The 16,881-nt window shown below is 61.5% G+C and overlaps 1 protein-coding gene across 2 annotated transcripts in view; it reads left to right on the top strand.

The window, feature by feature from the left end:
- NDUFA4L2 (NDUFA4 mitochondrial complex associated like 2) overlaps positions 1-16,881 on the top strand; it is a 46,599-nt gene that overhangs the window by 14,473 nt on the left and 15,245 nt on the right. Inside the window, exon 2 of one of the 2 annotated variants that reach the window (XM_065576052.1) lies at positions 1,637-1,803. In XM_065576052.1, coding sequence (XP_065432124.1) covers positions 1,738-1,803 — 66 coding nt within the window. In that variant the 5' untranslated portion in view covers positions 1,637-1,737. Of the gene's footprint in view, positions 1-1,636; positions 1,804-15,801; positions 15,961-16,881 lie in introns of those variants that run through there. The other variant, XM_065576053.1, reaches the window with a different exon arrangement.

Raw genomic sequence — 16,881 nt, 5'->3', positions numbered from 1 at the left:
GGCGGCCGGGCGTGCTCGCCAACGTATCAGCGACGGGTGGGGGAGCAATTCCAGGCCCTCGGCTCCTCCTTGGGCCCCGAGTGGGTTACTAGCCGCTTGCGGCCATGATGTAATTGGCAAAGGTATGACCTCACTGATGTACATGTGACATCATCGCCCTGGGGCGTGATGTCAGCGGTGTAGGTGAGATGCCCCCGGGGCGACCTCACCGGGAGACGTGCGATGACGTTTGCGGTGGGATGTCGGCACCGGGGGCAGGATGACACGTCAGTGACATCACAGGCCTTGCAACGCGCCCCCATGTGACATCACTGATGCCAGCATGACATCACTCATGTGGGTATGACACAGAGGTGACATCACAGGCCTCCGGCCCCAGCGGAGTCCAGGAGAATTGCAAAACATCGACCATCTCAGAGCAGACACTGAGACCCCGACGCGGGGGGTGGGGGGATAACGTTCCCCTGCCTTTGATCCCACAATGCAATTCAGAGACACCCCAAAGCCAAAGCCAGGCTCTGGGGGGTCCATCTGCCCCGTCCCTCTTACATCAAACAGCAAAGACTAATGAGGTGCACCCCTCGTTTGCCTGGCCCCGGGACCCCTTGAAGGCAGGGGGGACAGGTTTGAATTGGTTTCCAGATCCACATGGCAATTAATACCGCGCCCCTGCTCCCAGGCCCGGGGCCCCTTGTGCCCATCAGAGCGTGGTGGCAGGAGGGGTTAAGCTAGCTGGATTTGGAATGGCGCCCTGCCCCCCTCCCCGAAAGCCGGGGGGGAGCCGCGGCGAATCCAATTTGATGCAGTATCTCTCCTTCCACCCGACGTGTCACCGGCGATTGGAATAAAGAATCCATTAAAATAACAAAGCGGAGAGAGGGGGGGAAAAAAAACCCTGTGCAGCACAAACAAGAGGGAAATTGGATTTGAGATAGTGGCAGCCCCCCGCGCGAACCCTGGTGCCGCCGCGCATGGGCGCCAGGGCTGGGAGGGGGCGAGCTGCCCCGGGCGACCGGCTTGAGAATGAGACAAAGACAAGGAGAGCAGCGTTGTGGAGTGGCTAGAGCACTGGGCGGAGGCTCGCGAGACCTGGGTTCCAGTCCTGCCTCTGCCATGTGACTTCAGGCAAACCCCCTCGCCGTGCCTCAGTTTCCCCCTTCCACCCTCAGGCTGTTTAATCCATGAGCTCTCACGGGGGGAGGTAGCTGTGTGTCACCCTGCTCTCAGGTGCTGCTGTCATGCAAATAAAGGAGGGGGGGTGCGAAATATACACGCTAAGACTTGTTTGGCCTTTAGGGTGCATAGCTATGGCCCCTTTAGGGTGCAGGGGCCATCCTAGGTGGCGTCCGGGCTCTGCCCCCTGCAGAGGCTGGGTTGGAGGGTGCCCCGCCCTGTGCACACAATGGGTGAACCCCGCGAGCAGGAGGAGAAGGTCGCGCAGGTGGTAAAGCGAGGAGCGAGCCCAGGTCTGCGGCTGGCCTGGGGGTGGGCTTTTCGGTTCACAGGCAAGGGGGAGAAAGCGTTTGGGCTGGGCTGGGCTTGGGAATCACTGCAAACGGGCGTGGGGAGGTGCCCAGAGATTTTGGACAGAAACTCTTCTCCAACCAGAGAACCGAAACCCTTTTTCTTTTCCCAGGGCTTCTCGACCCAACCGAGCCCGTCAATCCCACCCGGCTTCGCCCAGGACGCTGGTGTCTTTGAATCTGCCTCTTTCTTTCGCACACCCGCCAAAGCGCAATGCAAAAATTGTCCCCCGGAGCAACCCAGGCGCCCTGCTGCCCCCGCTCCGAGCGCTGTCTGCAGGTGAGGGGGGGAGCGATGGGAAAAGGGGGGACGCGGGCGCATGAGCTTGTGCCCTGCCACAACCCGGGGAGACAGGCCGAGGGCTCGGGGGAGGTTTGCAGGGAATGAGCGGCGTTTGCACCTGTCCTAAGCTCATTTTTCTCTCTGGGAGCTGGTGACAGCTTGGGAATGAGGCACAATTGCTTGGTGAGGACGGGCTCATCAAACCGACTGTAGTACCGGGGGCGGGGGGGGGGGAAGGGAATCAAAAAATATTATCCCCGTATAATAGCCAATACCTAATGTGAAATAGGAGCTGGGGAGGGCAGCTTTACGAGCTGCCGACTGCAGAAAAACAACTGGAGGCAGGTGCTCAGAGAGACGCTGCAACTCCATCTTCTGGATGAGACAGAAAACAGAGGCCTCATTATTGGAATTCATCAGAGATGCTGTAGTGCTGATTGCAAGTCAGTGCTGTTAACCCCGGCCTCCCAGCCGCCTTCCAGCCTCCCTGCTTCTCTGCGTTTACAGCTAGGTGCCTTCGTCGTTCCCGTGGTGGCAGCGTGGCTGGGGGGCTGTTAACCACGGGGCCGGGCGCTGCCCCAGAAGTAGCCGCATTTTGGTGCCAGGGGAAGGATCCCTCTGCAGGGTTGTCATTGTGTTAGTGTGACGAACTGGGACTGTTCTTGCTGGGGTGTGTGAGTGCTGACAGGGGAGTGTGGCTAGGATGGTCTGCATCGGGGGATGGGAGTCTGCCCGAAGGCGCATACCTGAGCGTGTAACATGAGAACCCAGGAAGGGGTTGGAGGCCAGGTGACACCTTGGCCCGGGAAACTGAACAAAGGCTGTGGGAGGGGTCGCTGAAGGCAGTGTGCTGGAAGCGGGCTGGAGAGATGGCTGGGAGACAGAGATGGCTCTGACCCCCCAAAGGGGGGTGGGCTGGGATGCCCTGGGACCCCAAGCTGGACCTAACTGAGGGGGGCCCTGTTGTCTGTGCCTGCAAGACCTGTCTTGGACTGTATTCCTGTCATCCAAATAAACCTTCTGCTTTACTGGCTGGCTGAGAGTCATGGTGAATCGCAGGAAGCCGGGGGTGCAGGGCCCTGAGTCCCCCAATACTCCATGACAGTTAGTAACCCACTGTTCTGCCCACCCCAGAAACGGCTGCATTCCAGCCCTGGCTGAGGGATCTCTGGGCAGCTTTCCCATGCAGCTTCTAAGCTGCTGCCCCACCCCAGAAGCGGCTGCATTTCAGCATCAGGTGAAGCACCCGTTGCGTATCCCATCCCATCCCATGTAGAGACAAACCGCTCCCTTCGACGCTCTCATCTATCAGCAGAACTCGGCAGAGAAATGAAATATCCCCCGTTAATTCACCAGTTAATTATGGGCTGTTTGTTTATTGTTTGTTTGCTTTGGTTGGAATGAATTTTTGATGATTGCTAGATCCACATGCACACACGGAAAGACCCGAAGATTTGTGGCCCCGTGCTCCGATCCGGTATGAGCCGACCCATATAACACCAGGAGACAGTCGGAGATTAATTAAGAAGGAAAAGAATAAATAACAATGGAGAAAAATGTCCTGACAGTCCCGAATAAAACACAGCAATGGTGACGCGGAGATGCCGGGCTTGGGTGCGGGGTTCTGAACCAAGCGGTCTGGGCAGCTGCTTCGGTTTGCTTGGCCTTCTGCGGGCCGGGCTTTGCCAAAGTGGATCGGGCCAGCGGCCCGTTCCATGCAGCCCGCCGCTGTGATCGATAGCCGATGCTTAGAAACGGCAGCTCTGCTCCCCCCCGGTCAGGGGTGAGACTGATTGTGTTGGCCTGTGGCGCCTTCCTGACCCCCGGAGTCCTGAAATGTGAGAACAGACAAACCAGATCGGACCACAGATACTCTTCTTCTGGATTCAGTTACTAAGAGTTGGTGGGGGGGGACCCACAGCTGGACTAGCATGGGGCTGCGGATTGGGAGTGAGGGGCACCGGCAGAGCTGTGTGGGGGGAGCCCAGAAGTGGGATATCAGGGGGCTGCGGGTCGGGACTGAGGGGCACCGGCAGAGATGTATGTGGGGAGCCAGAAGTGGGATATCAGGGGGCTGCAGGTTGGGAGTGAGGGGCACCAGCAGAGCTGTGTGGGGGAAGCCCAGGGGTGGGCTAGCAGGGGCTGCGGTTCGGGACAGAGGGGCACCAGCAGAGCTGTGTGGGGGGAGCCCAGAAGTGGGATATCAGGGGGCTGCAGGTTGGGAGTGAGGGGCACCAGCAGAGCTGTGTGGGGGGAGCTTGGGAGGGGGGATATCAGAGGTCTGCAGGTCAGGATTGAGGGGCACCAGCAGAGCTGTTAGCGATACAGAGGTTGTCTGTCAGGTGGCACCAGAAGATCCCTTCGTTCCTGGCCGCGGGGCAGTATCGCTCTCCCTGGTCTACACAGAGGGAAACTGAGTCAGTGAGGTGGCCTCTGGCGTTAGGCAGCAGGAGCTGGGCTAGGCCAAGCTGCCTCCGCAGAAAGCCCCAAAGCCCCAGGCAGCTTCTGGGGAAACATCTTCCGCTGTGGCAGGCTCCAGACATAACAGCTTGCGTCCACAGGCCACCTAGACAGCACAGATGGGAGCAGAGCAGGGTGGGCGGGAGCCAGGACGCCTGGATTCTATCCTGGTGCTGGGAGGGGAGTGGGGTCTAGTGGCTAGAGTGGGGCGGGGGTCGGGGTTGGGAGGCAGGACTCCTGGGTTCCATTCCCAGCTCTGAGGGAGGGATGTGTGGTACAGTGTTTGGAGCAGGGAACTGAGATCCAGGACTCCTGGGTTCTAGCCTTGCTGTGGGAAGGGGAGTCTGGTGGGTTAGAGCAGAGGGTCTTGGGAGCCAGGACTCCTGGGTTCTATCCCAGGTGTGGGAGGGGAGTGGGGTCTAGTGGTCAGAGCGGGCCAGGGGCTGGAACCCTAGATCTGGGTTCCAATCCCAGGTCTGTCACAGACTCAGGGAAGTCGTGGTAGCTCAGTGTCACAGACTCACAGGACGTGCCCACGCTTGGCCCGTGTGGTCCGTGGGGGGTGCCCCCTTCAGTGCGACTGCCCTTCTCGGGGGTGCACTCTCTCTCGGGGTCAGGCCCCTCCACCTCCTGGAGCCGCACCTCTCAGAGCCTTAGCACGTCTGTATCTGCCGGGCGCCCCCTCAGGGAGTCCCCTCACGCTGGACCCCCGGGGCCTCCACTCCCAGAGGGAATAATGCAACCCTGATCTCTAGCCCAGAGCGACTCTCGGCCAGCGTAACACAGGAGGGTTTATTGAGCGTCTGAACGCAGCACAGGAAACTCTCAGGGCCTCAGGCCTGGCCTCCCTCAGCCCAGCACACCCCAGTCTCCCTGCATCCAGGTGGGCTCTGCCTGCTCCCCCTCTCTAGCCCCGAGCCCCCCTGCTTCCCAGCTGGGCATCTGAGATCACCGGCTCCAGGCCCCGCCTCTGTCCATTGTCTTCTCTCCAGGTAAACAGGGTCGCCTGGGCCCTCTCTCTTCTCAGACATCCTTTGTTCCCCACTGGCTGGCGGGGCCTGTCCATTGTCTTCTCTCCAGGTAAACAGGGTCGCCTGGGCCCTCTCTCTTCTCAGACATCCTTTGTTCCCCACTGGCTGGAACCGGCTGGGCCACGAGGTCACCGTTCGCTGGGGTCTCCATCCTCCAGGCCATTGACCGGGGGGCCCAAGTTCCCTCACTGGCCCCTGCAACAACAAACTCCCTCTCCCCTCACATCATTAAGGGAAACTGAGTCCCACCCCCTCGATGTGCAAACCATTGGAAAAAACAAGAGAACCCCCCACTTTGTCACACTCAGTTTCCCTGATTTGATGTGGGGATGAGAATCCCATGGTTGGGGGGGGCCTCATCTGTTTTTGTCTCCGCCCCACCCCCGAATCCATCTGTATCGTCGTTATGTGACTTTGGGGGCCCTGTGGCGCTGGAGACGCTGGGGGGTGGGAAACCCGTCTAGGAAAAGGGAGTGGAGCCCAGGGGCGTGGCCAGCGGACGCCTGGTGCTACCCACCCTCGCCTCACCTGTGTGTGGGAGGTGCAGCCTTTAGGAGCGGGGGGCGATGCGCTGGGCTGACCTGGGGCTCGATTTCTACCCCTGCTGCTCCCCTCCTGTGGGACCGGGGCCAAGGCCCTGCCTCTGCATCGGCCTGAGAATCACCTGCCTGCCTGTCCATCTGTCTGTCCGTCTAGCCGTCCGTCTGCCTGTCTGTCCGCCATCTGTCTGCCTTCCTGTCTGCCTGTCTGTCTGTCTGTCTGCGCGGCGAGGCAGGGGCTGTCTGTCTGTCTACGTGTGAGGCAGGGGCTGTCCGTCCGTCCATCTGCGAGGCAGGGGCTGTCCGTCCATCTGTCTGTCTACACAGTGAGGCAGGTGCTGTCTGTCTATCTGCGCGGCAAGGCAGGGGCTGTCCGTCTGTCTGTCTGCGCAGCGAGGCAGGGGCTGTCTGTCTGTCTGTCTGTGTGGCAAGGCAGGGGCTGTCCGTCTGTCTGTCTGCGCGTGAGGCAGGGGCTGTCTGTCTGTCTGGGCAGCGCCTGGTGCAATGGGGTCCTGATCAGGGCTGGGTGGCCTAGTGGATAGAGCACTTGTCTGGCCCTGGGGCGTTCTGGGTCCTGCTCCCTGCTTGGTGCCTCAGTATCCCCCTCTGGAGAAGGGGGCGAGCGACGCTGCGGGTGGAGGGAGACATTCTGATTGGTAGCAATGACCCAGGTGAGGCCCCGCTCCCGGCTCCCCCGTCCCTGCAGAGCTGGGGGGCTGCGGGAGCTCCGCGGAGCTGTCAGGCGTGGGAGACGCCGGCCTATCCGCTCCCCTGGGCACGGCAGCCGAGATGCCGCATCTCCCGTTAATGAAGCACTTCATCACGGGGAGGGGGAGCGGGAAAAACCCACTTCGCGATGATAAATCCGCGGCGCCGACCCCTCGCTCCTCCGAGCGCCGATCCTCCCTCATCTTGACTAATATTTTTGGAGTGGTTGTAAAACACCCAGCTCGGCAGCTGCCGTGTGAGGAACCTGCCGGGCCGGCATCGCCGGCTGGCTCCCAGCAGGGCGATCCGGGGGGCGGCTGACGCGGGCCCACCCTGGCCGCTCAGAGGGGTTGGGGGAGCCGAGGGCTGGCAGGCTCCCCGTCCATCTCCCTCCTAGGAGATGTTGATCCAAGGGCTGTCTAGGTGGGGAGCCCCCTCCCCGTGCCCGCCAGCCCTGCCTCTGGCAGATGGGGGTCCCCTGGTAGCGCCCGTCACCTGAGCTGGGGGAAGGCCAAGCCCTGAGCTGGGCCGCTGAATGCAACAGGATGCAAAGTTAATTGCAGCTCAGAGGATGGGGGGTGGTCAGGGCTGCTGGGTGGTACGGGGGGCGGGGGGGGTTGCCTCACTGGGGCCTGGAGTAAAATCTGTCTAACCCCCTCCCCCGGTTTATCTCCCTGCGTCCGGGCTGTTTATAGCAGGTCCCAAATGCATCCTTAGCAGCTATCGCGCCGCTAATCGGTCTCTTCCCATCTCTAATTTCTCCGCTGTCCATAATTTATTAGGATTATTAATAATCACCCTCGCGCCTTCCAGCCGAGGGGCTCTGAGAGCCGCAGGATGGGAGGCAAGGGGAGCTGTTCTCACCGTTTCGCAGATGGGGAAACTGAGGCACCGTGGCGCACGGCAGGGTGTGTGTGACCCACCCGGGGTCCCACAGTGAGTTGGCTGTGAATGGAACCCAGGAGTCCTGTCTCCTAGCCCCCCCACCCGCATTATGCACCAAGCCGCACGCTCCCCTCCCAGTAGCAGAGAAAGAACCCAGGAGTCCTGATTCCCAGCCCCCCCACGCTCTGCGCCAGGCCGCACACTCCCCTCCCAGGGGCAGCGAAAGAACCCAGGTGTCCTTTGCTGCTGGTTTTCTGGGTCCCCCAAAGCCAGTTTTACTCACGCGCCGCCCCCGCCCCGTTTCCCATCACAACGGGGTGTCGTTGCACGTCACACTAATCAGTAGGGAGTGGCGGGCAGGGATTCGCCGGGCCCGTTTCCTGTCATCCTGTCCTGCCGCGCGCCCTGGCCTGTCTCCCTGGGACGTGTTCATTTCCCCCTGACACCTCTTCTTTATGTACGAGCCAGCGGCTGGCTCTGGGTGGTGGCATCGTGGGGACACGTCTGGACAGATGCAGTCCTGTTTACCCCTCCGTGCGCACACAGCAGGCCAGCAGATCCATCCTCATGCTCCTCATGTAAATTGGGTTTGGGGTGGATCCCCTGTGTGAACCTGGAGTGAGGGGCAGGGAGAGGCCCCACGTGGGGAAACAGAGCCACGCAGATCCCCCACCCCCTTCTCTGGTTTCCCATATGTTTCCCCATTGGGCATAATGATCCACACCCCACGAACTGCCCCCAAACCCTGCTACAGGGGCTGGCCTCCTACGGATACGCTAGGCAGTACAGCCTAGTGGGTAGGGCCCTGAGCAAGCCGCCAGGACTCCTGGGTTCCTATTCCTGGCTCTCCCAAAGACCTCTTGTATGATCATGGGCAAGTCGCTTCCCCGCTCCCTGCCTCAGTTTCCCCTCCCACCCTTTGTCTGGCTTGTCTCTTTAGATAGTAAGGCCCAGGCGCTCAAAGGCCTGTGGGCGCCCAACTCCCCTGGGATCCCCCCCGTTACGGGCATGTGGCGCCTGGATCCCTTTGAGGCTCTGGCCCCAAGCCGTGTCTGCGCCGGGCCCAGCCCTCGATCGGGGTGTCTCCCGGAATACAAGTCACAGCCGGAAGGGTCTGGCAGCTTCCCCGGGCAAACGGTGACCTCCTCGGCGCCCGCGCGGTACAAACGGCGACCCCGGGGGCTTGTCCGGGTGCCCGATCGCTGCTGGCGGAGCTGGGCTCGCTGCGCACCACGGGGGTGTCGAACCGTGAGCTCGGCCGGCCGCTCGCTGTACATGAGAGCCCCGGCGATGGAGCAGTTACTGGGGAGGCGTTCGCCTCCTCGGGTCACTGGGTCGCTGTGAAAATGACACTCACTGGAAATATTTATTTTCCCCTCTGGCTGGTATGTGTGTGTGTGTGTGTGTGTGTGTGTGTGTGTGTCTGGCGTGTGTGTATGTGTGGCTGGCGTGTGGCTGTGTAGCTGATGTGTGTGTGTGTGTGTCTGGTATGTGTCTTTGTGTCTGTGTGGTTGACTGGTGTGTGTGTGTGTCACTGTGTAGCTGGCATGTGTGTGTCTCTGTGTGGCTGACGTGTGTGTGTATGTGTGTGTTTCTGTGTGTGGCTGGTGTGTGTGTGTATGTGTCTCTCTGTGTGGCTGACATGTATCTGTGTGGTGTGTGTGTCTCTCTCTGTGTGTATGTGTGTGTCTCTGTGTATGTGTGCGTCTCTGTGTATGTGTGCATGGCTGGTTTGTGTCTGTGTGGCTGGTGTGTGTGTCTGTGTCTGTATGTGGCTGGTGTGTGTGCGTGTGTCTCTGTGTGGCTGGTGTGTGTGTCTCTCTCTCTGTGTATGTGTGTGTCTCTCTGTGTTTGTGTGTGTGGCTGGTGCGCGTGTGTGTGTCTCTGTGTCTGTGTGTGTGGCTGGTGTGTGTGCGTGTCTCTGTGTGGCTGACGTGTGTGTGTGTGTGTTTGTGTGTGTGTGGCTGGTGTGTGTGTGTGTGTGTCTCTATGTATGTGTGCATGGCTGGTGTGTGTCTGTGTGGCTGGTGTGTGTGTCTGTGTCTGTGTGTGTGGCTGGTGTGTGTGCGTGTGTCTCTGTGTGGCTGGTGCGTGTGTGTCTCTCTCTCTGTGTATGTGTGTGTCTCTCTGTGTATGTGTGTGTGGCTGGTGTGTGTGTATGTGTGTGTGTCTCTGTGTATGTGTGTGTGGCTGGTGCGTGTGTCTGTGTGTGTGTGTGCGTCTCTGTGTGTGTTACTGAGGTCAGGTGCTGTAATTCTTTTCATCTCTAGGGAGAAAGTCTCAAGTTGTCTTGTTCTTCCCCGAAACCGCTGAGCCGTCAAATCTGCGGGTAACTCGGCGCTTGGGAGGGAATCCATAAACAACTGGGATTCAGACACCTCTAGCCGGCGGCTATTCATCGCCGGGCCTGCTGCCTGGGCCAGGGCGAGGGTCCTTCCCAGCCGGGCTCGCAGCGCTGGGCCGGTGGACGGGCACCCGAGGCATGCTAATCGTCGCCTGTAATTAACAAAGAGGAGGCAATCGCCAAGCTCAATTAAAACATCTCCTAATGATAATAATGAACACTCGAGCAGGCAGCTGGCGGAGGAGGCCGGCTGGCGTGCAGGAAATCCAGCCGCGGGTCTGGCTGGCGGGGAAGGCAGGTGGGAAATGCCAGGGTAATAGAGGAGCAGGCCCCATGAGCTGCCACATGGGCAAAGAGTGAGAGGGGAAACCGAGGCAGGGTGGAGACTTGCCCAAGGTCACGCAATAGGTCAGTGGCCGAGCCAAGGGAACCCAGGCGTCCTGACTGCCTCCAGCCTGCCCTCTGGAACGGGCGAGGGATTTCGTCCTCAGGCAGGGCTGGCTGGACGGGAAACGGGTTCTGACACAAGGAGATTTTTCATGAGCCAGCGTCTGCCTCCTGTGGAAAAATTACGCTTTTCACAGGGGAAAAAAAACCCAATGCCCGGAGCCCAGAATAATTTAGTTTGGAAATGCCACTCTGGTGCCTCCTGGGAGTTTTCCCCTGTGTCAGGGGTGGGCAAACGTTTTGTTCTGAGGACCACATCTGGGAATGGAAATTGTATGGCAGGCCATGAATGCTCACAAAATTGGGGGTTGGGGTGCGGGAGGGGGTGACGGCTTTGGCTGGGGTGCGGGCTTGGGAGGGGCTGGGGAGTTCAGGGCTTGGGAGGGGGCTCCAGGCTGGGGCAGAGGGTTGGGGTGCGGGGGGCAGGGCTCCAGCTGAGGGTGCAGGCTCTGGGGTGGGGCTGGGGATGAGAGATTTGGGATGCAGGAGGGTGCTCTGGGCTTGGATCAAGGAGCTCGGAGGGCGGGAGGGGGATTAGGGCTGGGGCAGGGGGTTGGGGCACAGGAGGGGCTCAGGGGTGCAGGCTCCGGGCGGCACTTATCTCAAGCAGCTCCCAGAAGCAGCGGCATGTCCCCCCTCCGGCTCCTATGCAGAGGCGCAGCCAGGCGGCTCTGCGCGCTGCCCCATCTGCTGGCACCAGCCCCACAGCTCCCATTGGCCACAGTTCCCAGCCAATGGGAGCTGTGGGGGTGGCGCTTGGGGCAGGGACAGCACTGTGGCGCCTCCTGGCTGCCTCTAAAGGTAGGAGCCGGAGGGAAGACATGCCGCTGCTTCTGGGAGCTGCGCAGAGCTGCCCCCGACCCCGCGCCCAGGCTGGAGCACAGGAGCGTGGCAAGGCCCAGACCCCACTCCCCAGCAGGACCTCAAGGGCCGGATTAAATCAGCTGGTGTCCCGTGGGCCATAGTTTGCCCACAGCTGCTCTATGTGCTGGGCTCAAGTGGACTACATCTCCCATGATGCACCAAAACAGGGACTCCCACAAGCCCCACCTCCTCTTAAAAAGGAGGGGAGACCATCGTGCATCATGGGAGATGTAGTCTGACCAGGGGGACCAGTCCATAGAGCAAAATGGGCACATGATGCACCTGAACTACAACTCCCAGGAAGTGCCACAATAGCATTTCCAAACTGAAATTTGTTGGTTTTTTTTGTGCACCCGCCCCCATTCCCCAGTAGCGCTGCGCACGGGCCATGGGCACCCCAAAGCAGCCGGGGCAGGGGCTGTGTAGCAAAAATCTCTAGTTCACTCTGGCAGGACCAGGTTAATTAATTGGCCCCAGTGGTGCAGAGGTTAAAGCCCCCCGCAAGTTTCTGCAGCCCAGGACTCCTGGGTTCTCTTCAGGTTACAGAAGTGGCCACCAAACCTGGGGCCAGACTGTATGGCGTGCCCTAGAAATACAGAGCCCCATTCTCCACCCCCCTGAGCCGAAGGCTCCCCCCCAGCTAGGGGTGTCAGTTTTGGTTGGACGTATTCCTGGAGGTTTCATTACATGACATCATCTTCCACTAAAGATTAATCTTTAAATCCTGGAGACTTGAGGACAATCCTGGAGGGTTGGCAACTCTACCCCTACCAGCACCCCCTAGAGGGGAAAAATCCCTGTGCCCCATTCCCCACCCCCCCTGAGCCGAACACTCCCCCACCAGCGCCCCCTAGAGGGGATGCCCCATTCCTCACCCCCCCCAAGCCAAACACTCCCCCACCAGCGCCCCATAGAGGGGAAAAGGCCCAATGCCCCATTCCCCACCCCCCTGATCCGAACACTCCCCCACCAGCGCCCCCTAGAGGGGAAAAGGCCCCATGCCCCATTCCCCACCCCTCGGAGCCAAACACTCCCCCACCAGCGCCCCATAGAGGGGAAAAGGCCCAATGCCCCATTCCCCACCCCCCTGATCCGAACACTCCCCCACCAGCGCCCCCTAGAGGGGAAAAGGCCCCGTGCCCCATTCCCCACCCCTCGGAGCCAAACACTCCCTCACCAGCGCCCCATAGAGGGGAAAAGGCCTCGTGCCCCATTCACCACCCCCCTGAGCCGAACACTCCCCCACCAGCACCCCCTAGAGGGGAAAAGGCCCCGTGCCCCATTCTCCACCCCCGGGAGCCAAACACTCCCCCCCCCACCGCCCCCTAGAGGGGAAAAGGCCCCGTGCCCCATTCCTCACCCCCCCCGGAGCCAAACACTCCCCCCACCAGCGCCCCATAGAGGGGAAAAGACTCCATGCCCCATTCTCCATCCCCCAGAGCCGAACACTCCCCCACCAGCGCCCCCAGAGGGGAAAAGGCCCCATGCCCCATTCCCCACCCCTTGGAGCCAAACACTCCCCCACCAGCACCCCCTAGAGGGGAAAAGGCCCCGTGCCCCATTCCCCACCCCCCGGAGCCAAACACTCCCCCACCAGCACCCCCTAGAGGGGAAAAGGCCCCATACTCCCTGAGCCCACCAGCCCCATGCTGTTTAATTTTCAGTGCTTTATGCCCCCCCTCAATAAAAAGCCCTAGCCATTCCCCCCAGTCAATGAAGAGGCGCGTCTCAGCAGCTGGAAAGCTCGCGGTGCCCCCCTGCCCGCCGAGCGCCGCAGCCGGGGTGGAGAGATATCGCCTGGCTCTTGTTTTTCCAGGGAGAGGGAAGCTGGCTTTGCTCTCCCGGGCCGGCTGGGCGCGCAGGAGAAGCGCCGAGGGAGCGGAGGATGCAATTTGTCTTGGGGAGTGGCACTTGATCAATTCGATTTCAAAACTCTAATTATACCGACAAAGGGCTCCGCACGGCGCCGCTGGCTGCGAGTCAAGCGTTGTTTATTTATTTCTGTGCACGCCTGCGACGTTCTCCCCTTTGTCCTTTCAGACTTTGCTGGAAGAAATGAGGTCACGGCGGAGGGGCAGCGGCAGATCCGGCGGGTGGGGGGCTGGAAGAGCGGCGGGGAGGGGTGGGGGGCTGTGTGTGCCTGCACTGTGGGTCGGGATGGAGGGGCTGTGACAGACTCACAGATCGAGCCCGCTCTTGGCCCCATACGGTCCCTGGGGTTGGTTGTGACTCCCGAGCTGGGCCTCCTGGTCACCAGTCGCTGGGGTGTCCATTCTCCAGGTCATTGGCCGGGGTCCGTCGCTGGCCCTCTGTAACAACAAACTCCCTCTCCCATCCCCTCGTTAAACCAGTAACGCTCAGGGAAACTGAGTCCCACCCCCTCCGCATGCAAACCATTGGAAAAACCAAGGAAAATACCAGGAAACCGCCCCACTTCATCACAGGGGTCTTGGCAGAGCTTTGGGGGGCGGGGAGCCCAGGGCTGGGATAACGGGGTTGTGGGTCGGGATTGATGGGTGATGGCGGGGGGGGGGAGCCATAGATAAGGGGTTGCAAGCTGGTAGCAGGCAGCCAAGACTGAATTACCTGGGGGCTGTGGAGAAGGATGGTGGGGCACCTACAGACTAGGTCAGGCCTGCGTGGCCCCTGCCTGCATTGTGCCTGGCCAGACCCAGCGGGGACGGGGAAGTTCCCTTAGCCCACCTGTGTTCTTCACAAGGCCCGGCCGTGGGAATCGACGGGGCACACCCCCGCCTCTCTCTCGCCCCATTGTAAATAACCATTAGAAGATATTATCCGCCCGCTACGTGGAATATTAAAAAACTAATTAGAGCCAACTTTAAAGCAAACTGGGGTCTGTTCCTTGCTCATTTGCCGAGCCGTATAATAGACGCCTGCTCTTTCTTTCAGGCAGACGTTGTCAATCTACAAATCTTTTGTTAAGAGTAAATGGATACAAATAGCTGTTTTCCATTTGCACGGCAGCATCTGTTACTGCCGGGGAAATTTGCATGGCTAAATGTAAATTATGCATTATGTCATTTATCAAAAAGGGGGTGAGGGATTGCGAGGGGGGAACCCAGGCAAACAGAGGGGGGAAGGTGTCACAACAAATCATAACACAAACCGTTTGCACTTGTCAGCGTCAGGCCGCAAAGCGCTCAGCAAAGGAGGGCGGGTGGTCTTGGCCCCATTTTACAGACGGGGAGACTGAGGCAAAGAGGGCAGGGAGGATGTCGTCAAATGGACACAGCCGGAGCTGGGAACAGAATTCAGGAGTCCTGCTCTAACCACTAGTCCACACACCCCTACTCAGAACTGGGAATGGAACCCAGGAGTTCTGATTCCCAGCCTCCCCATCTCTGACTGCTAGACCCCACTCCCCTCCCAGAGCTGGGGGTAGAACCCAGGAGTCCTACCTGCCCGTCTGTAACCCAGCAGGCAGCCCAGCTGGGTAAGCACCGAAGGAAAGGGTCCCTCGTACCCGCTCAAGGCAGACTCCCCCCCCCGCCTCCCCCCCAGTTGATAGCCCCATCAGTTATAACCCGCTCCAGCGCCATTTGGAAGCCCAGCAGCAAATGTACCTGTGCGTTGCTGGGATGAAAAAGGCCCCGGCTCGCAGGCTGGCATATGGTGGAGAGGCGCGTTTTATCGGCCTTGTCAAATCCTGCGTGTCGGAGCCCTGGCGGGGGGAGAGTGGGGGGGGTGCCCAGCCCCGGGGCTGGCTCTATGGACCTTCCCTCTAGACTCTCTGTGGTGGGGGATGAGGGGGGGGCTTAGCGCCCAGCTGGAGACGTGGGCTGACCCCTCCTGGGGTGAGTTTCCCTGTGCATAGAAAGCGCTTGGTACCCCGGAGCCCTGGCGGCAAAGGTCAGATCCTGTATGTGATCTTCCGTAGGGCCCAGGTCACCCCCGGCGCCCACCCACTCTACCCAGGCCCAGAGCAAACCGACCGCACCGAGACCCCGGTTGAGTCCCTTAGAACTCAGCCCCTCAAGGCCGGCCTTCCCCACGCGCGGGGAGTCGGGGGGCTGTGGGAGACGGGGCTGGCTGGGGAGGCGTGTCCCGGGAGAGGGGGGTTGGAGCTGCCCTCCCTTGGCACCAGCCAACCTGGGCTGGGCAAAGCCCCGGAGAACAGGGGGTGGGGGGCTCTCACCTGCCCAGGTGGGGCGGCCCCCTCAGCTCCTGCTTGGGATCAGGGCCAAGCTGGTGCAGCACCAGTGGGGGGGGGGGGTTACCCTCCTTCCCCAGGCGCTGCTGATGGGGCCTTGGGAGGGGAGAGGGAACAGCTGCCCCCCCCAGTGGGAAATCAGAGGGAACCCCCCCCGCGCCCCTTCACAGCCTCCCTCTGATCCCCTCCCATTCCAGCTACGGTTCCCTGACCCCCTTCTCTTCCCCAGCCCCCCCCCCCACCAGATCTCTGCTTCCTCTCCCACTCCCCAGCCCCCCTCTGCTTCCCCTCCTACTGTTCCCCCCTGGGTCTCTGCTCCCCCAGTCCCCCACTCCCCAGCCCCCCTCTGCTTCCCTCCCACTGCTCCCCCTGGGTCTCTGCTCCCCCCAGCCCCCCACTCCCCAGCCCCCCTCTGCTTCCCTCCCACTGCTCCCCCCCCCCTCTGCTCCCCCGGGGCCCCCAGCCCTGACTCCCGAGCCCCGGGGACCCCGAGCCCCGCCCTGGCCAGTTGCGCAGGGGGGAGGGACGGAGCCGCCGCCCCCAGTGACCCCCCGGCCCGGGCCGCCCTTCCCCGGGCGGGGGGCGGAGGCAGCGGGACTCGGGAACCTGCCGCTGCTGCTGGCGGAGCGAGTCCGCCCCGGCCGCAGCATGGGAGGGACCCGGCCCGGGTTCGCCTTCGCCCGCCAGCTCAGGAGGCATCCCGGAGTGAGTGACCGGCCGGCCGCTGCCCTGCCCCGGCCCCCCTCTGCTCTGCGCCCCGCTACCCCACTTCTTCCCCTGCCCCCTTCTTCCCCTGCCCCCTTGTCCCCTTCTCCTGCCCCTCCTCTGTCCCACTTCTCCCTCTGTCCCCTTCTCCTGCCCCCGTCCCCCTCCTTCCTCTGCCCCCTGTCCCCTTCTCCTGCCCCTCTTCTACCCACTTCTCCCCCTGCCCCCTCCTTCCCCTGCCCCCGTCCCCCTCCTTCCTCTGCCCCCCTGTCCCCTTCTCCTGCCCCTCTCCTGTCCCCACTTCTCCCTCTGTCCCCTTCTCCTGCCCCCGTCCCCCCTCCTTCCTCTGCCCCCTTGTCCCTTCTCCTGCCCCCGTCCCCCTCCTTCATCTGCCCCCTGTCCCCTTCTCCTGCCCCTCCTCTGTCCCACTTCTCCCTCTGTCCCCTTCTCCTGCCCCGTCCCCCTCCTTCCTCTGCCCCCCTGTCCCCTTCTCCTGCCCCTCCTCTGTCCCACTTCTCCCTCTGTCCCCTTCTCCTGCCCCCCGTCCCCCTCCTTCCTCTGCCCCCTGTCCCCTTCTCCTGCCCCTCTTCTACCCCACTTCTCCCCCTGCCCCCTCCTTCCCCTGCCCCCGTCCCCCTCCTTCCTCTGCCCCCCTGTCCCCTTCTCCTGCCCCTCCTCTGTCCCACTTCTCCCTCTGTCCCCTTCTCCTGCCCCCATCACCCTCCTTCCTCTGCCCCCCTGTCCCCTTCTCCTGCCCCTCCTATGTCCCACTTCTCCCTCTGTCCCCTTCTCCTGCCCCCGTCCCCCTCCTTCCTCTGCCCCCTGTCCCCTTCTCCTGCCCCTCTTCTACCCCACTTCTCCCCCTGCCCCCTCCTTCCTCTGCTCCCTTGTCCCCTTCTCCTGCCCCTCCTCTGCCCCACT

This window comes from Chrysemys picta, chromosome 22 (assembly GCF_011386835.1).
Source record: "Chrysemys picta bellii isolate R12L10 chromosome 22, ASM1138683v2, whole genome shotgun sequence".
In the NCBI taxonomy this organism is placed as follows: domain Eukaryota; kingdom Metazoa; phylum Chordata; order Testudines; family Emydidae; genus Chrysemys; species Chrysemys picta.
This window is presented reverse-complemented; position numbering and strand designations above follow the sequence as displayed.